This window comes from Onychostruthus taczanowskii, unplaced genomic scaffold (genome assembly GCF_017590055.1).
Source record: "Onychostruthus taczanowskii isolate IOZ18803 unplaced genomic scaffold, ASM1759005v1 scaffold21, whole genome shotgun sequence".
Taxonomy (NCBI): Eukaryota; Metazoa; Chordata; class Aves; order Passeriformes; family Passeridae; genus Onychostruthus; species Onychostruthus taczanowskii.
The window spans coordinates 36,755-55,114 of record NW_024499351.1 but is presented as its reverse complement, the minus strand read 5'-3'; the positions used below and the strand labels follow the sequence as shown (position 1 = coordinate 55,114).

General features: G+C 41.5%; 1 protein-coding gene across 4 annotated transcripts in view; it reads right to left on the bottom strand.

The window, feature by feature from the left end:
• The window catches only part of MAP4K3 (mitogen-activated protein kinase kinase kinase kinase 3), a 66,529-nt gene extending 48,267 nt beyond the window's left edge, over window positions 1–18,262 (bottom strand). For 3 of the 4 annotated variants that reach the window (XM_041404211.1, XM_041404212.1, XM_041404213.1), the window contains exons 1-5: window positions 18,031–18,262; window positions 9,990–10,047; window positions 7,775–7,865; window positions 4,918–4,982; window positions 2,621–2,676 (exon numbers count right to left, since the gene is read on the bottom strand). In XM_041404211.1, coding sequence (XP_041260145.1) covers window positions 2,621–2,676; window positions 4,918–4,982; window positions 7,775–7,865; window positions 9,990–10,047; window positions 18,031–18,141 — 381 coding nt within the window. In that variant the 5' untranslated portion in view covers window positions 18,142–18,262. Of the gene's footprint in view, window positions 1–2,620; window positions 2,677–4,917; window positions 4,983–7,367; window positions 7,434–7,774; window positions 7,866–9,989; window positions 10,048–18,030 lie in introns of those variants that run through there. The other variant, XM_041404214.1, reaches the window with a different exon arrangement.
• Window positions 18,263–18,360: the final 98 nt, after the last annotated feature.

Here is an 18,360-nt window from a genome sequence, read left to right as displayed (position 1 = left end):
CTGTAAATTTGCAGATTCAATAGATGTAGCAGCATATCTAATATCTTTATTTAAAGTAGCATACCTAAGTACTTTTATATAAAGATATTTATACATTTATCTAATATCTAAAACACAGGAAGTAATACCAGCCACCACAGCTATTGGAAGAAGAGTATTCCCCAAACAAGTTTTCCTCTGTACACGGTAACTATCACCTTTTTAGACCAAAGTTTACTGGCAAATTCCTAGGAGTCTTCTATTCAGCAGTCAGATCACTGGACCACTAGTAAAGCTACCTCCTGTACCATTACATATTTCAATCAAGCCTAGAAATTCAACTGTATTTCATGGATTTCTGCAAAAGCATTCAGCCACCTTGGTCTTGTACCAAAACATTTTAAGACTCAACACAAGTTATCAACTTAGTTTAAATTCTGGAAGAATTCTGTAGAACCAAATCCCTGCATGACAAATCAGAGATCATGTCACTTTGGACACTCTAGGCTTATCTCTAGAATTCTCTTCCGGAAGCAAAATCACACACAAACATCTTCCTTGCTCTGTGACCATGAACCTTCACAAGGCTTCACATTCAAGGGAAATATCCATGTAAAGACTCATTTTTTTGCCAGTTCATGCACTACATCAGAGTTGACTGCAAAATTTAAAGTGCAATTAATCAAAGCATCTACCAGACCACTGCAACAACTTCTGCATTAGGCAGAAGAGTCCCATGTACACTCCTTAAATCTCTAGATGCTACTGGCATACAAAGGCCATTAATTCACACACTTTTAGTACTGCCCTGGAAGAATGTGAAGTTACCATTTTCAAAACTGAATGTCTGGAGACTATTACTTTAAAGGTCATATTTAAAACATCCGTATTTTCAGAATCAAATCTCATGAATTCCAGCAAAATGGACAGCAAGTATATTTTGAAAATGGAGGATTCAATGGGCTTGAAAATATGGAAACTGAATGTTAACATCAGCATCCAAGTGAGACTCTGGATTCAGGGACACTGGTGGCAAAATTAATGTTGGACAAATTTCTTCTATGGATGGACAATAGCCTACATTCTCAGACTTCTTACTCGAGAAAATGGTGTTCCATTATAAGCTGAAACAAGATATCTGAAACTACATGCATTATATTCAGTCAGAGTATTATAAACATGTATTTACATACAATTTAAAATATGGAAAAGTGGGTCAATGTATAACATTTAGAAAACACAAAATTGTAAGCTTTTTTATCACACGCAATTTATACATATTAACCAAGATATCTTCCCACACAAATAAATGGCTTCATAAATTCCATTCCAGACCACTCACTCCTCCATAGCTAAGAAGATTATGGAATTGATTGATGGACTATCTGGTGGCTAATGAATTGCTAAATGATTGTGTCCAGAGAGCAGTGGTAAACAAGCTCAATGTCCAGAATGACAAGTGGTGTCCCTCAGGGTCCCACACTAGACTTTTTAGTAACTCCATTGTTGGTACAGACAGTGGGATCAAGGGCATCCTCAGCAAATGTGCAGAGGTCTCATAAGAAAGATGGGGACAAACTTTTTAGCAGGGCCTGTTTTGACAGGACAAGGTGTAATGGTTTTCAAGTAAAGGAGGGTAGATTCAGATTACATATAAGGAAGAATTCTTTTATTATGATGGTGATGAAATACTGGAAGAGGTTGCAGAGAGGTGGCGGATGCCCCCTCTCTGTAAACATTCAAGGTCAGGTTGGAAAGGGCTCTGAGCAACTTCATGTAGTTGAAGATGTCCCTGCTCATTGCAAGGGTCGGGGTGAGGGTGTCTTTAAAGGCCCCTTCTATTGCAAACCATTCTACAAGTGTCTAAGAACAAAAGGGTTTAAAGACTCAAAACCCTTAAAACTCCCAGATGTCACATTAGCCTGATCTGTAAGTAATAAAAAGCACCACATCCTGCAAGTCAGAAGGCAGCAGTCTCTGGCATAGCTAGAGACTGGGAGATGCTAAGGGAGAACCAAGGGAGATGGCTCCAAACAGAGCTATCTTGAAAGAGTGAGAGGCAAGCAGGTCTCATCTGATGGCATTCAACAGGTTTGTGTTCTCTACAAGTCAAGAACTGCTCTCTCACAGGGAAGCAAGACATCCAACAAAAAAGCAGTCTCTGATTAAGTTTTACTGCTGTACTGTAACTTAGGAAAGAAAAATGAAAGCTAGCATACCCACAAGGAGAGGCTAATGACTTCAACATCTCAAGCACACAGGCAATTTTTCTCCTATTGGCACAGATCAATTATTAGATATGCAAAACACAGTTTTTTTTAATTTTCCTTCAAATGCGCAGTAACTGATTTATACCATAAATACAGATTAGGAAAACATGCTGTTTCCCCCCTTTTAAAAACAAATACAAAATTAACAACAGAAAGATGACAAGAGCTTTCTTCAAATGATCCAGGGTAATTGAGGTTATGCAATTAGACAAATTTCTAGGCTGTAATATGAGACCTCCTCAAAAGTCCGAGAAAAGCACTGTGTCATTCAGTTACCAGATTTCCATGGCATCACATGTTATTTGTAGCTTTTATTCTTAGCTATTAATACTTTTACATTAAAAAACTACAAGAACCTGAGGAGACACTACCTGTAGTGTTTCTCTGCTAACATAGGCAATCTGTTGCTCTGATAGTGGTCCAGTCACTGAAATGGAAAGGAAAAAGAAAAAAAAAGATCTCAAAATCAGGTAAAGATATCACCCATTCCAAATTCATACCTCAATTGCTTCCATTCGAACTGATAGGACCTTACACTATGAGTCTCTAAGTAAACGTGCTTAGTCTTTAACCCAGACTGAGCATCCTAAAGACCATAGCATTTTTTAAAGTCAAAAATGTCCAGTACTGTTAGAATGGAAACTACTAATTCTTCTGTATTTAAATCTCACAGTACTTAGGAAAAAGAAGCACAAGTAATAATTTAAGCCTAACTCTTTCCCCTGAACAAACCCATTGTGTTCTTCTATAGAGGGATGGACTTTCAACTCAGCGACTCAGAGCTGCAGCCAACTCTGTTCAGTCTCCTTTGAGCCCTGGGCAGTTCTTTGTACCATTTGTGACCTGCTCTCTCCTTTCATCCTTCTCACTGCCAGACAAACTGTTCCATCCAGCTTCTCAGCCTTTCTCTGAAATCAGCTGTCAGCACTGCTGCTCCTGGGCCTGCCACACCAAGCACCTTCTCAAACTCCCCCTGTAAGCAGGTTCAGCCATTTTCCAAGGGAAGGAAGAATCTTTCTCTTCCTTGAGAAAGGAAGTCTCTTAGAGGAAAACAATTAAATTTGGAACAAATACGCAAACCAAACAGTGAGCGGCAAGCAAGGAATGGTCTGTGACTCGTCCTAGCCACTGGACTTTGATCCTGAAATTAAAGGGGTTTAAGATCAGGAAATGCAGTCCTGACTGTAAGCTTTTCAGGTTTTGCACAGAAAACAAAGAGAAGTTGGATGGAGTTTCTCAAAGGACACTGAAGGAGTAGAAAGTAAAGAATGAATCTAGATTAAAGAATCTAACTGCTTACCTTCTACAATATTAGTATCATGCAACATATCTTCAAAGTAAGTCTACATCCAACTTCTCTTTGCTGAAAGAAAAGCTCCAAACCCACACAAAACTATATATACCAGCACTCACAGCAGGCTTATCCAGGCACCTATTTTTGTTTTGAGAAATTTCATTCTGGTTAACTCAAATGACTTGAGATTACAGAGGCCTATAGTTCAATTGGAATAGGACTCTCTAAAACATAATAAAGACCAGAAAAGAACCTTCCATTCTAGCTACCAGCAGAGAAGCCAAAAATCAGCTGCAACGGGAAGCCACTCCTGTAGACATCTGCTCAGGCATTTATGTGGCATGAGCTCATTTCCTACTCTACAGGTGTTCCACAAAACAAAGCCTATTAAACATGCTTTTCTCAAAATTAGCAAAGAGTTAAAGGATCACCAAGGCCACACTCAAATGCCTGTGACAGGAACATGGCAGGAACTTGTGAATTGGTGCTTCTTTTAATTGCACCCAAGGTAAACATAAAAAGCTGCTTACGCACAAGAGACCCTCACACGTAAAATCTTCACAAGTTAGAATATGGATAGACTTCCTCAATAAAAAACATCACCTGAGAACCCCAAAGCCATTACTCACTTAGAACATACTCCTTTCCTACAAAGGTCTTAATTCCAGGGCAATAAAGTCCTTCAAAACTGATTTTGTCTCTTGAAAAATAGCAAGCAGTTGATTGATCCTGTCTTTATCCAACAGATTCACAGACAGCCCTTGTTTCTTTGACTGCTCACTGAAGCCAAGCCTAAAGCAAATACAGAGACCACCTTTGCTTTTCACATGTCACAGATCCAACCTAAAAAAAACCCTAAAGAATTTAAAAATACCCTCATGGAATACAACACTGGTATGCAAACATTTCAACAGTTTACGAAGGACAAGGGCATCCATGCTAAGCATTCCACATACTTAGGTTTCTGTAGGAAGTAGTACAGATTATACTAAAACCAAGTTCAAAAGCTCAGAAACAAAATGGCTATGAAGCAAGACAGCACATCAAGACATCAATTTTTTCTTTTTACATTGTAATCTTGCCAAATATTTTGCAAATATTGCCAAAAATTTTACAGCGTTTGAAAAGCAATGACAGGCATATGAGCCCATGAAGGATGGAAATAACTTCTGCTGCTAAATGCTCCCTTCCCCCCACTAACATTGTTCACAAAACCCAAACCAATTAAGTAAAAACATAAGCTAAAATTGACCTTCAATGAATTATTATGGATACTAAATGTAGGATTCCTCCTCTAATTCCAAAACACTGCAATCATTTCAATTTTTGAAAATAAGCTGTACTTTGATTTTAAGGAATAAAGTCTTCACATACCATGATAAATATCCTGTAGAGAGCCACCTCCACAGAACTCCATGCAGATCCATAGCTTGTCTCGTCTAAAGAGTGAATAAAACCATCCATTAGCTGTCAGAGTAGCAGAGAACTTGTAAAACATAAGTCAGAGGACTCAAACACTATAAAGCACAACACAGCATGCTTTGTATTATGGAAAGTACAAGTCAAATAATGAGTATAATTTAGTCCTTATGTGACACTTCACTGTCTAAACAGTAACTAATGAAAAAGTCAAAAATATTCTACTTTAATGAAGCAATAAAAACAGCATTAGTGAAACATTCACACTGATTTTTGTTGAAATACATTTGTCTGAGAGTAGAGACAAAACAGATGTCGGTTCTTATTTCTTCCTTATTTTCACTTCTCCACTTTTTTCACAGCATAGGAGTTAACACAAACAAGAAAAAACCACAAAACAAAAAGCCCCAGGGATCTCTCAACTAAATTTCTTTCACAGCAAATTAAGTGAAACTGTAGTGCTTTAGTCAAAGCTAGGCAGAGCACAGCCCATGCTGTGGGTAAGTACCTGCTCAGATGAAGTCTTTTCCTTCAAAAATACCTATGGATATTTTTGGTGGCAGGGTCACAAGGGAAGTTATTTAGCTCTTCTTCCCGTACTAATGGAATCAATTCAGTGTGATTCACTGTAGCTCCACAAAAGGTGCTTTCCATGAATAGACAACGGGTTGAAGGATTTAAAGGTATCTTTTATCATGGCCATTAACTCTTATTTTCACTCAGTAATCTTCATTGGTAAGATGTGGCCACAAAAAGGCACTGTGCAGCGCAAAAAATCTGGGACTTGCCTAATCATTTCTGGCCATCAAAATACTCAGGTGGAAAAAAAAATCCCATACAACCACCTTAGAGCAGACAGTAACAGGAGAACCAAAGGAAAGGCTGATGGTTGTTCTGCACTTCCCTGATGACCTGGTCTTGAACTCATATGGCCCTGTTAGAACAGCTGAGACACATTTGTGACAGGGTTTTTCAATGGCAATGGTGGAAGTGCTGAGCTTATCTCCTGAGCTGCAAACTGTAAGTGTTATCACCAGGAGGTGACAGCTAGAACAGCTGCTGCTCCACGGAGAACTCTCTCTTTCTTGGATGTCCACCCCTTTTATGTCCAGAGTGCACATGGTCCTCAAAGGTACATTCCCAGCTGCTTCCTCTAGGGGTAGGAAAGGTATTGTCCAAGCATTACAGGAATTTTAAGCAGCAGAATTCCCTGGCTGTTAATTCCATATATTTCAAGGGGTCAATTAAAGTCTTGCTTGAAATAATATTAAAACTTTCCACAGAAATAGCTGACCAAAACCAGACACAGAAGCAGTGTGACAACCCATGCAAGAAAATGGAGTAAGAAAGAACCACTGAAGAGACATCTCCAAGTCCCTTCTTTGTTCCTCACAAAGATGCAGGACCCAAGACAGGGACATTTTTGGGGGCACTGGACTCATGGGCCCATGTGGCTGCATCCTGTTTGATGCCAAAAGTAGCAGCACTGCGAAGTGGGAAGAAGCCAGAACTCTCCCAGCAAAGTAAGAGACATGAAGCATTAAAAGTGTTGCAAATTCTCACTTGCTTACTGGGCATTCACTTCCCAGTGTGCAAAGGCCCTACAGAAAAAAGAACGTAACAGGATCAGAAGAGGTGACTACATGTCTTAGTTTCAATCTAGCCTTCTATCACTGTGCCTAAGCACTTTGAGACAGGTGAAGATCCCTGTAACAACCAAGAGCAACAGTGTAGAGTCTTTCTACTGAGCTTGCCTGAGCAGCAAGCAAAACAGAGAGAGGATCAACAGTACCATTGAGGGTCTGCAACTTAACACCCAGGCTAACAGGAAGGCAGAAATGTCACTGGCTGAAAAATCCCTACACAAACAGGAGAAATCCTTGGGGAACAATATGCTGATGACTAGCAAATATAGGACAATGGTATTTTTCTTATTCTTCTTAGCATTGAAATATGCTTGGAAAAGGTCAGACAGTAAAAGGTCTCACAGACAGTGACTTGATTGCCCAGACCAAAAAAGAAGCACTCTGCCAAAGACAGAGAAAGGGACCAAGGAGGAGTGTAAGACAGTGACAAAATATATAGCATATTAGCCAAAATTTAATTCTGGGTCTCCAAAGGTATACTTTGATAGTCTGAGACAAGAGGGAAACTTTTCTTTTAAAGAAAAAGCACCTCCAGCTTGAGTACAGAAGAGGCAGTGTTTCAATAAGAAATGGTCAAGAAAGTTGAGTGCAACAATAGTAGTTTGTGCACTGTTTTCACATGAAAATCAAAATATCATCAGAAGCAGCTTTTTATTAGTTATGTTAAGCAATCTGTTCCCACTACGACTGGTTAAAAGAAGTAGCTGGTAAGACAACTGAATACATTTGTCAATGTTTCTACAATGCAAATAACCTCACCTCCAGAAAAAAACACAAAACCTTCACATTCTGGTCAGAAGTTCACACGTTGGAAAAACAGACATTCTACTGAAACAGATGTAAAAGATACTATATACACAGACACTTCATACTTGACATACTTCTGCTTCATTTTCCACTTATGTATTAGATTCCAAGCTTTTAAGCATCAACTTATTTGCAAGAAAACATGACATGTGGTCAACAAATAATTTTGCTGGAAGGCGATCATTTAGAGAGAGATACTGTTTTACTGTAGTAAATAGAACAGACTTGAAGGTAAATGAAAAAAATACACAAGTGGATAATATTTTGTAAATTGTATTTTGTCTATGTCACCTTATAGATTTGTCCTTTACAAGGGGACAGGGACATATTTTTAAGTGAACAAAAGAAACAAACTGTACCTGAGATAGCTGCCAAAATAAGCAACAATGTTCGGATGTTTACAGTCTTTCATCATAATGATTTCCTGCTGCACAACAGCAAAATCTTCTCCTGAAATGCAGTAGAACGAGTATTTTCTTTGGCCTGGGTTATAGTCACATCTCAACTTTCAGCACATGTTTATAAAATAAACATTCTTAGTAATTAAGACTAATTATCTGCAAGTTTCACAGACATAAATCAGCTGTAAATCAGTATTTATTAGCAAGGGCTTAGCAATAAGCAACGATACTCTGAAGTTCCATTCTGGGACAGATGGACCTCACATCTACTGACAGCTCTTACAATACTGGCCATAGCTCTTTCTCAAGTCCTTATTTTCCCCGAGACCCCACTGTGTCCATCTGCATAAGCCCTGCCAATAGCCTGGGTTCTTAAAAACACAACAAAACTCTGCTATTTTTGGCCACATGCCCATTCTTGTTAGCTCATCTTCCTAAGCAAAAAAAAAAAAAAGCTCAAAACCAGTCACTAGTAAACTGCTGCTGCAACATTTCAGCAGACTCCACAAGAATGTAAATTCATGGACTGTAACTCACATCCTGAAAACCTTGACATAGGGGTGACATTTAGCTCAATCTCACCATTTGGTACCTTGGTTGTCCCAGTCTTTCTCTTAAAGGTTCTTACCAGATGTGTACACTGAGAAAATCATGTGTGAAACTGAAAACACAGCTCAGATGTTTTTCTTTTGGGAACTTTTAAGTTTTTCCCAGTACATTAACATACTGATGACCTATCCACTGAGTTATTTATAACCAGAAATATGATATTCCCAAGTATTTTATTTAACTGACAGCAAATTTCAAATCATAAGCTGCAAGTTAACATCTATCTGTATTGTGTTGCTGATGGCTTCCTGGCTAGACTTTTAAACACACAGACACTAAAGAACAGAGGAATTTATTTTCACACATGGACCTCCCTGAAAGGACACAATTCCTCCAGTGTGTGATCAGCATTTACACTGCACTCAAAATAAAAGTAGCGTAAAGCCTTAAAACAAGTCCCTAAACATTGTTAACCCTCAGTCTGCACACTGTACACCAATCTGCAAAACTTCCAAAACAGGGCAGCTGAAGCCTGCTCTCTGAGCACCACTCAGGTGTCCAAAGGCTGCCAAAAAATATTTAAGTGCAAGATGCCAATGGTTCACCCATCACCACAGCATGGGGGGAAGTTCCCCCAGCTGCAGGGCACCCCCATGCTCTGCCACAGCACGGTTAGCTGGACTGATAACCCACATCATGCACAGCCAAGGACTCCAGCAATGGGAACTGACATAAGAAAAACACAGAAGCAGAACTAGACAGGAGCATCTGAGATCACACTTTCAGTGTGAGGAAAAGAAGTGTGATTAACATGCACTTTTTGAACTACCTAGTAACATACTGTCCTGTCTTGAACTTTTAAATGTGTATCCACATTTAAACACAACATTTCTACCCACTTCCAGAATTGTAAGGGGAAAAAAAAGTGGAGAAAACTAATACCTTCTTTCCCTTCTTGCTCACACAGACCTTAAGGATCAAACCAGGTAGTTAAAATATTACACACACCCCAACATTAAATCTGGAAATGGAACACCAGCAGTTAGAAGTTAGACAAAAAGTCTGGATCTTTTACTTCCCAGATTAATCCTATTCAACAGGCCTACTCTTACCAATAGAACAGACTTTGGAGGCCAAGAACTGATCTGTAGGGCACATGTGCTTTGTGAAATCACCACAGAAGCACAGTGCAAGCATAAATCTAGCAGACAGTGAAGTCCTCATCAGACCCTCCAAGAGATTTTCAGGAAATGTGCTTAACTCCCAGATACTAATGTTCAGCTATTATTTCACCCTTCTTTTTATTTCTTCCTCTACTCTTTTACCAGGTGAGTTCTTTTTTGCCTCGTTGTTTTCTTGTGTTCTAGAAATTTTTACAACACATGGTTCGAACACAGGACAAAACCCCCCACAATTCTCAGTGAAATTTTAATCAGCTTTCACTTAACTGTCCTCCAATTACATTTTTCCCCTTACATCTTGCCTGCCATGATTTTTTTTTAGAACAGTGTACTTTTTCCTACACCTTCTTTCAATAAGTGGACTTGACTAATTTTGTAAAATTGCTATCTTAAGCACAAAAATGTTTAGTTTCTGAGGCCTACTTAGTTAAGAAACCACTTACCTGGTTCTAGTTTTATTACTTTAATTGCTGCAAGCTCACCCGTGTTGACATTTCTAGCCTATAAAAAAAACAAAAAAGGAATATTTAGAGAGCAGAATGCAGCACCCACCTCTGCATTCCTGACTTGATGTTCTCTGACAGCACTAGTCAAAGAGCAACTGAGGTACACAGGGGTTTAACACAGTGGAAGCACTTGTTGGGGAACACTAAACAGCTGATTTATACTGAGAGCTGAAGCTTTAAGTCTGCTCGGGAAACTACAGTGCCACACAGCACTTGAATTATGCAAGTCCCCAATCACAGTAAGAAAACCCATAAACAAACCAACCACTGAGAGACTGAAAAGCAGGTGTAACACACGTGGGTCTCTCAGCAGCCAAGGGATCCAGGGCACACCAAGGGCTGTGCTCTGCAGTGTGTGGGACCACTTGCAAGACTCCCAGATGAGCGATGCGACGCTTCCCCATTTTGCTATGTGGAAGGCCCCTTGAACCTTCTTCTCCAAAAACAGCCTCACCTTGCTGCAAAGGGTTGAATAAAGCAAGGCAGCAACAAAGGAATTAGGGAATATTCCCCTCAAAACATTCCCTTTAGACACACAGCAGCCAACTGCAGCAGCAATGACTCAGGAGCTTCACTGCATTTTCACACACAGAATGTTCTGAATTGGAAGGGATCCACAACGATGATCAAGTTCGGTTCCTAAGTGAACGGCCCACACAGGGATCAAACCCACAACCCTGATGCCAGCAGCCAAATGCAGCAGCAATGACTCAGGAGCTTCACTGCATTTTCACACACAGAATGTTCTGAATTGGAAGGGATCCACAACGATGATCAAGTTCGGTTCCTAAGCGAACGGCCCACACAGGGATAAAACCCACAACCCTGATGCCATTAGTACCATGCTCTGACCAACAGAGCTCTGTCCTGCTAAGGCCTTGGTTCTACTGAGCATCCAAGGAAGCTGCATTTTTGAAAAGCCATTAAGAAGCAACAGAAATTACTATAAAATTATTTCTCTTCTACAACTGTACCACTGGACTTCTAATTGAAAGCCAAAAGCCGTTTGCCCAGGGCTTTCAGAGCATTTCTGTGCCCCTGCATCCAACCATGGAGAGAAGGCAGCAAAGCAGCTTCCCAGCACTAAAGCAGCAGCAGCTCCTGAAACGCCCAGCTACAGCCTCTTCTCTCCCCAAGGGAGGCTTGCTACCTGTACGAGTACAGATCGCAGCGCCCAGGCTACCCCTACACAGGGCTCAGAGCCTGCTTTTGCAAAGGCCAGAATTACAGAACTTAACACAAGTAGCCAGGGATCCACCTTGTAAGCTGCTAATAGTCTCATTTAAGTCACATTTAAGTCACTTTAGGAAGTCAGGAACTCAGAGCCTTTATGGACTCACCATGTACGTGCAAGGTTTGTTATATGGCATCTTGGAACCTAGATGTGGAACCAAAAGTGGAGGGGAAAATATCCCTAAGACTATAAAAAGTAAACAATAATAAAGTCTGGAAATAAATGCAGAGGGTATTCCTGTGTTTAGATATTTACTCAGCTCACTTCTTGGACAGCTGATCTCAAATCTCTCACTATTTTTTGGTGTGGCAACACTGCTGGAATGCTGGGAGCGCTGGCATTTGCAAATAATTTGCAGGCAGAGAGATTCCGAGACCAGTGGGAATCCTGTGAAAGTCAAGGAGTAGTTCAAACCTGACTGACCGCGGAAAAAAAACAGTTAACAAGCAAATTTTCTCTGGCAGCCTTCCCTATAAGTCATTATGTATCCACCCCACCAATGGCAGCAATGTCTCCAACCATCACTGGTGGAAAAAAGATGCATAGACATTAAGAACAGCAAAAACACGAGTTTCTTTCATCTGTACCAGAGAATAAAGGCAGCACATGAGAAAGTGCCAATACTGAAGCATGAGCTAGGATTTTTACTCCTTATTTCTTTTCCTAACATACTCTCTTCACTGCAAGAAACAAACAGAAGCAAAATGTTCATGAATCAAACATCCATATTTTTTAACCTCCAAGACAAACAAGAAAAGTTACTGAAGCTTTAACAAAGCCGACCTGTGAACATCAGGGGGGCTTGTTAACACTTACAGACTTGTTTTAGGGCAACTTGTACCAATAATATGATCAATGAGCTACAACTGTAGTGGATACAAGCGAGAAGATACTGAAGTTACACACTCTGCACAAGCCAGGATGGAAACATTTCACAGGCCTCTGAAGCCCTGCTCATGATTTTTTTGTTTTATTTATTTTTAACAATACTATGTCCAGCTGTCAGGAGTTTGTGTCACTGACGAAGGCTCCATAGGTCACTGTGCTCTGTATAGCGCTGGGGCAAGGAAAGAAAGACACAAGGTTTTCCTGGGCTTATGAAAGCCAGAAAGGAGGAAGAAAATCTGATTTAATGCAGGCCACCAACACCTTCAGCAACAGCAGGCTACCTTGTGCTTAAGGGCATAGATTAAAAAAACATGACTCCAAGCTGAGAATCTGTATAAATTATAATTTTGCATCTTGTTCCATTTGGGTTATCAGCATTGAAGGTGTTATCAACAGCAGGAATATGAATTGTCTTTGTTAATCTGAGTTAAAAAAAAAATATTCCGATTGTAGTGACACAAGGGCTCCTTGTAAAGCCTAGGGATGACAATGAGGTACCCCTGACAGGTTTTACTAGATCTCAAACACCTTTCAAATAATCAGCTGTGAAGCAATTCCTCCTCCAAGCTCACTTGCATGAGAGACTGAGAATGACTGAAGCACCCTATGGTGTTCAACACCTGTTGGAGCTGGCTGTGACCCTGAATTTGAAGGTGCCTAAGTATGTACCACACAGCACCTCAGAATGTGGAAGACACTGTCTTAGACTTTTATTTAGGAAAATCCCATTGGAATTGCCATTTGCTTATGGGATTTGAGACTGAAAATCAACAATCAGTAGGTGGGTGAAGAATGATTTCAAACTAGTATTTCTGAGCTGCCAAATGCAACTAAAATTTTGAAGAGGCTCAGGTAAGAAAACCCTGGCTCATTTTTTGTTACCACTTACTCTCTTACCTGCTCTAACTCTCAGCCTTTGTGGTGCTGGGGTTTACAATACCAACCCATTTCCATGAGCAGGATCCTTCAACTGCAGATTTCACTGTGTTAATGGAAATATAGGTTTTCCAGAGGAAAAATTAGCCTACAATGCCTTAATCTACATGCAGATACTTTACCAAATGTATACAGCATTTATGGAATGTCTGCTCTTGAAAACTATAGAAGGATGCTAATTCTATCAGCAGCTGAAAGAATAATACTCTTCCAGAGATCTAGACTGCCATCTGAGCAGGAGTTTCAACTGCTAGGTCAAGCTGAAGGAGCACTACCTAATTAAACAGGAAATAATTACCAGTGTACTTTCTAACAACAGCAGGATATCAGAAAAAAAAATTATATTAAAAACCACCACCAACTAGAAACAAAAGCTAAAAACTGTCAGGCTTTGATCAGCCTTCAAATGGAAACTGATAATATAAAGTATATAATGCCGCAACAAAGCCAAAAAAGCAAAAGTCTAAGACAGGGGCTTCTGGTTTTGACCACTTCCTGTGTGAACTATTGAACAAAATGATTTCTAAACAGGTTATTACTCCATGGGAAAACTGGTCCCAGTGTACAAAGAGGCTTCCTGAGCCTGATTAGCTCCACTCTACAGGAAAACGCACCCAAGAGACTCCCCAGCCCTCTGCTTCCAGCCTTTAGAGCCCTTCTCTTCAGCCTCTCTCAAATCCTCACAGCTCCCATAATTACCTTCCACATTCTGGTAGACAGTGTAATACCACAACCCAACAGAGTGACAATTTTAGAAAGCAATGCTCTGATAAAGTTGATGTTAAACAAAAACCACTGTGCAAGGCAGAGATTACTGGTTAAGGAAACCACAGTCCCAGAGATGAAGCCCTATAGCACTTATTCAGTGCAGTAAAAACGGGATGGCAAAACATCCACCTCCCTCTCTGCCTACCTGACAAGCTTCAAAAACCAATTACAGCTGAGCAGAAAGATGTCAAAACATAGACATTTATTCCTAACAAAGTCAAGAAGCTTTCAAAATGTAATGTCAATCAGGAAGAATGAAAGACTAAAATGCCGATCAAAAAGCATGGTTTCAACGTTTCAGAAGCAGTAAACTGAAGAAGAATTGATGCCCTAATGGATCACACCAGGAAAGAGGAGCAAGGGCACACACATGTAGAGAAGAGGACACCAAAAACTAGAAGTTCATCAAAATTCAGGTTCATCTGACCTGGACACACTCTCTTCCAGCAACACACAGAAGCTCTATCAACAACCAGACACCCAAAATATGGATGGCAGCAGAAAGCAGTAATAGTCACCAGCTGCTCTTCAGAGATACTCACAGAACCTTAAGTTTTCAGCATCAGGTAATTAAGCTGGTGGATACATGACTTCCCTCACCAAAACCAACCTCCCTGCTGAAAGGCTGGCGAACAAAAACCAGGCTTTCCTTTTTGAAAAATGAGACCTCAAACAGTGTGCACTGCAATGAGCTGTGTTCTCTTCATTTGTTATCTGGCTGAAGCCATAGATGCCAAAAAGAACTGAAAGAAGACAAACACAGCATAATATATAACCTCTGCAGGAAAAATAATCTCACTAATTATCACAACTGTTTGAATTTCAGCAAAATAAGGGCCTTTTTTGCAGTAAGGTGCTGAAAATCTTTGGAAGGGTCCACCTGCACTAGACAAATAACCTGTGAGATGACAAATGAAGCTCAACCTTTATTAAACCAAAGCAGCGATTTTTTTTTTTAAAGATATGCTGTGGTATAAATTAATCACATGAACAAAATGGACATAAAATCATCTCAGAAAATACTTCCAAACTCTGTGCAGTTACTTCCAAAATCAAACGTACAGACATAGGGACAAACAGGAAACCTAACAATACAGTCTCTGTCAGAAAACCCTGTGAAAGCATTTGTGACCCAAACCTTAAAAGAAAGGCACAACTTACAGAGTATCTGGGCCTAGGGACTGTTAGAATGCCAATTTCATAGCAAGAGACAGAAAAGTCTTCTTAAATGTGAGAAGGATAAATGCAGAGCAGACAAAATTAAGCAACTACCTCATCTGACTTCAGGAATATTTCCTGAAACGGAACAGGACAGGACATTATCTCTGTTTCACAACCAATAAACCCTAAATCTTCTCTTACGCTTTGCTGACCACCGTATACAACTAAATTATTTGCAAAAATGAAATACAGACATACAAAAACCAGAAATGACCCACACAAGGAATACATGAAGAACTAAGCAATTCAGGTAACACTTAATCTCTTACAACAAACCTGTACTGGTGCTAGCTAGAATACACACATCATTGTTGACTGTGAATATTTGATAGAGAGCTAATGGCATGACATGTTATCCATTACCTTTCTTGCAGTGAATCCATTATGATTTGCTCCAAGGCCCTTTTGAAAGCTGAATTTTGGTGGGAGTGCAAACAACTGTAAACTATTGGCTTGGGCCAAAAATCTGTACTGGCAGTGCACTGACATGTCCCTTTCCAGACACCAGCTCAGAGAGCAGGACTCATAGCAGCAAGATTGTATCCATCTGACCACATCCTCCTTCCCTTCCAAACTCTGTAGTTCAGTCCCCACCACCAGCTCTTAAGGTCAAATTCAATAAACTCCAGACCAGCAACTCAGCCTCTCTTTAATGTATAATTTTTTTTAAACAAAACAAACATATAAATCATGGCCTGCCCCAGCTCAGTTCAACTAGAACAGAGTAAGAGAAGTAGATGCCACTCTGCTCTGCATCCAGCTCCTGAATGCTTTGCCAGGAAATAAGGTTGCAGAAAGTCAGCATTTAGCAAGACTCAACATAACGAGACTGTCAGCTTATTAAGGCAATAATCCCTGCTTGCTAACAGCAGAAACACTTTCCTATGTGGCTCTCACTGCTAAGGGGACAAAACCACAAATTACAGCTTGAAGCTGCCCAAGTACGTGCAGTGCTTGGAAGCACTCTGCTGAAATCCCACCACTGATGAGCACCGATGGCACACAGCTGATTTCAACTCCACACAATTATTTCATCCACCTCAAAGTTCACCTACAGGTGAAGGCAAAGAAAGGGGCTTTATGAAACCACTCACAAACATAAGATAAGGCATTAGTAAGCTCACATGTGGATGAAACTTCAGACAATATTACTGCTTGTCATATTAGAAGTAACTGGATTTCATTGTTGTTTTTGGGCTATTTATGCTCCACTTTGAAGACACCTTGGGCAAGACCTTGCCTCAGAATGAAACAGGCAATAACCCTCACAAGAGAAAAGCACCTCTCATTTTTCCTACAGGGTCCACAATCTAATCAGAAAACACTTACCTCTCATCTAGAAGAAATAATTATAATACCAGCCTAGTGTATCGTGGTCCTGCTATATCACCATCTATCTCAGCTGGTACAGGCACATTGTAAGCATCAATAAATCCACTCTGTGCCTCAAACAAGAAAAAGTCACAAGCAGTGCTAAACACTGGCCACTCACAGAGCACCAAACTGAAGGTTACTGCAATCTAAGTGTGATAAACATCAAGGAAACCTTCACAAATCTTTAACAGGTTTCACAGTGGTATTGCATACATAAATATTCCAAACTCTGTGGTTGAAGGTAATGTCCTTAAAATGAAACCAAAAAGACAGATGACTTGGTTAATTCACATCCTTCAGTCACATACAGAACACTGAAAAAAAATCCGATTGATAAGGTATCAGAGTCAATATGCCAGTCAAAAACAGCAGCAAAAAGATACACAACATAAAACAGTTCACAGAAAAACAAAAACCCAGAGCGTAAGGCAAGTAGACTTGGACAAGTAAAAGGCCAGCACAGTACACCAATACTCAAAGAAAGCTATCAAGGTGGGGCAAACAACACAAAACACCCTTTCAATTAAACAATTAATAAAGCAGGGAGTTAGCACACCAAGAGTGCAGTAAAACAAGAGGATTTAGGTCCTGAAACTTTCATGACATTTAAGAGAGATGAGATTAAACCAAAATCAGCCCAACTCAAACAAGACTTCATTCTAAGCACATTCACCTAAAGTGAAAGGCAGCATTAGCACCAGTTCTGTGCACCTCAAACTGTGGAATGGTTCTGCATGTTTCCCTACAGTCCTGCCTCCCAAAGCAAGTTTCCTCACGCACACCCTGTGATGACAAAAACAGGCCAAGATGATGCTTGGAAAGCACACAGTTCAAACAACGCTTCCACACCACAAACTTCAGCTCTCCCCTCTGCTCCAAGGCCACACAAGAGCAGGTTACAACCAGCGTCATCCTATCCCAGGGAGAGGCTGCCACATCCCAACAGCCAGCTGGATACACAAATAGCAACATACACTGGCAGAGCAGAGAAAAATGACAAAATACATTATAAAGTCCCTCCAAAAAAAAAAAAACAAAACCGAAAAAAACCCCCCAAGTTATGTTTAGCTGCTTTTGCTTTAGCTTTGATTCTCCTACGTTTGCTGAAGTTAGGTCGGAATTCTGAAAGACTCTCATCCTAACGACAACAGTTCGCCCTCCACAGGGTCAGACTCGCGTCTCGCACCGACACAAACACAACACACCGGCATTCCACACAAGACGGCGACGGGAGCAGCGACCGGGACTAATACGATAACACTGGGGCTAGTAAGCTCCCCACACTCCTACCACCCCCGGCTCGCTCTGGAAGGGACCCGACCCCCAAACTCCGCCCGTGACACAGCCGCCCGAGCCGGCACCCAGCAGCAGCGGCTAGAGCCGACCGCCGGGGCGGCTCCACGGCCGCCGGAAGCCGGGAGGCCTCGCTGCCCTCGGGAGGGCCGGGGCACGCCGCCGGGCGACAGAAGCTCTCCCAGATTTTGGAGGACCGGGGTGCCTGACAGCGGAGAGGGGGACACAGGCGACACCCCCGCCGGGTCGCGGTGCAGCGCCCACCTTGTAAACGTCGCCGTAGGTGCCGCTACCGATGCGCTGGATGAGCTCGAAGTCCTCCTGCGGGTTGCGCCGCGACAGGTCGCACACCCGCCCGCCTCCGCCGCCGCTCATGGTGCCAGGGGAGGCCCCGCTCGGCCGCGACCCCCCGGGCCCCGGGCGGAGACGGGGAGCGAACGCGACGGCCCCGAGCACTCACCGCCACCGCGCAGCCCGCCCCGCCAACATGGCGCCCTCCGCCGCACCGCGCAGGCGCGGGGCAGCGCCCGCCCCCCATTCCCGGGGCGGCGCGTCCTGCGCGTGCGCGAGGCCGGCCCGGGCTGTGGCGGCCCC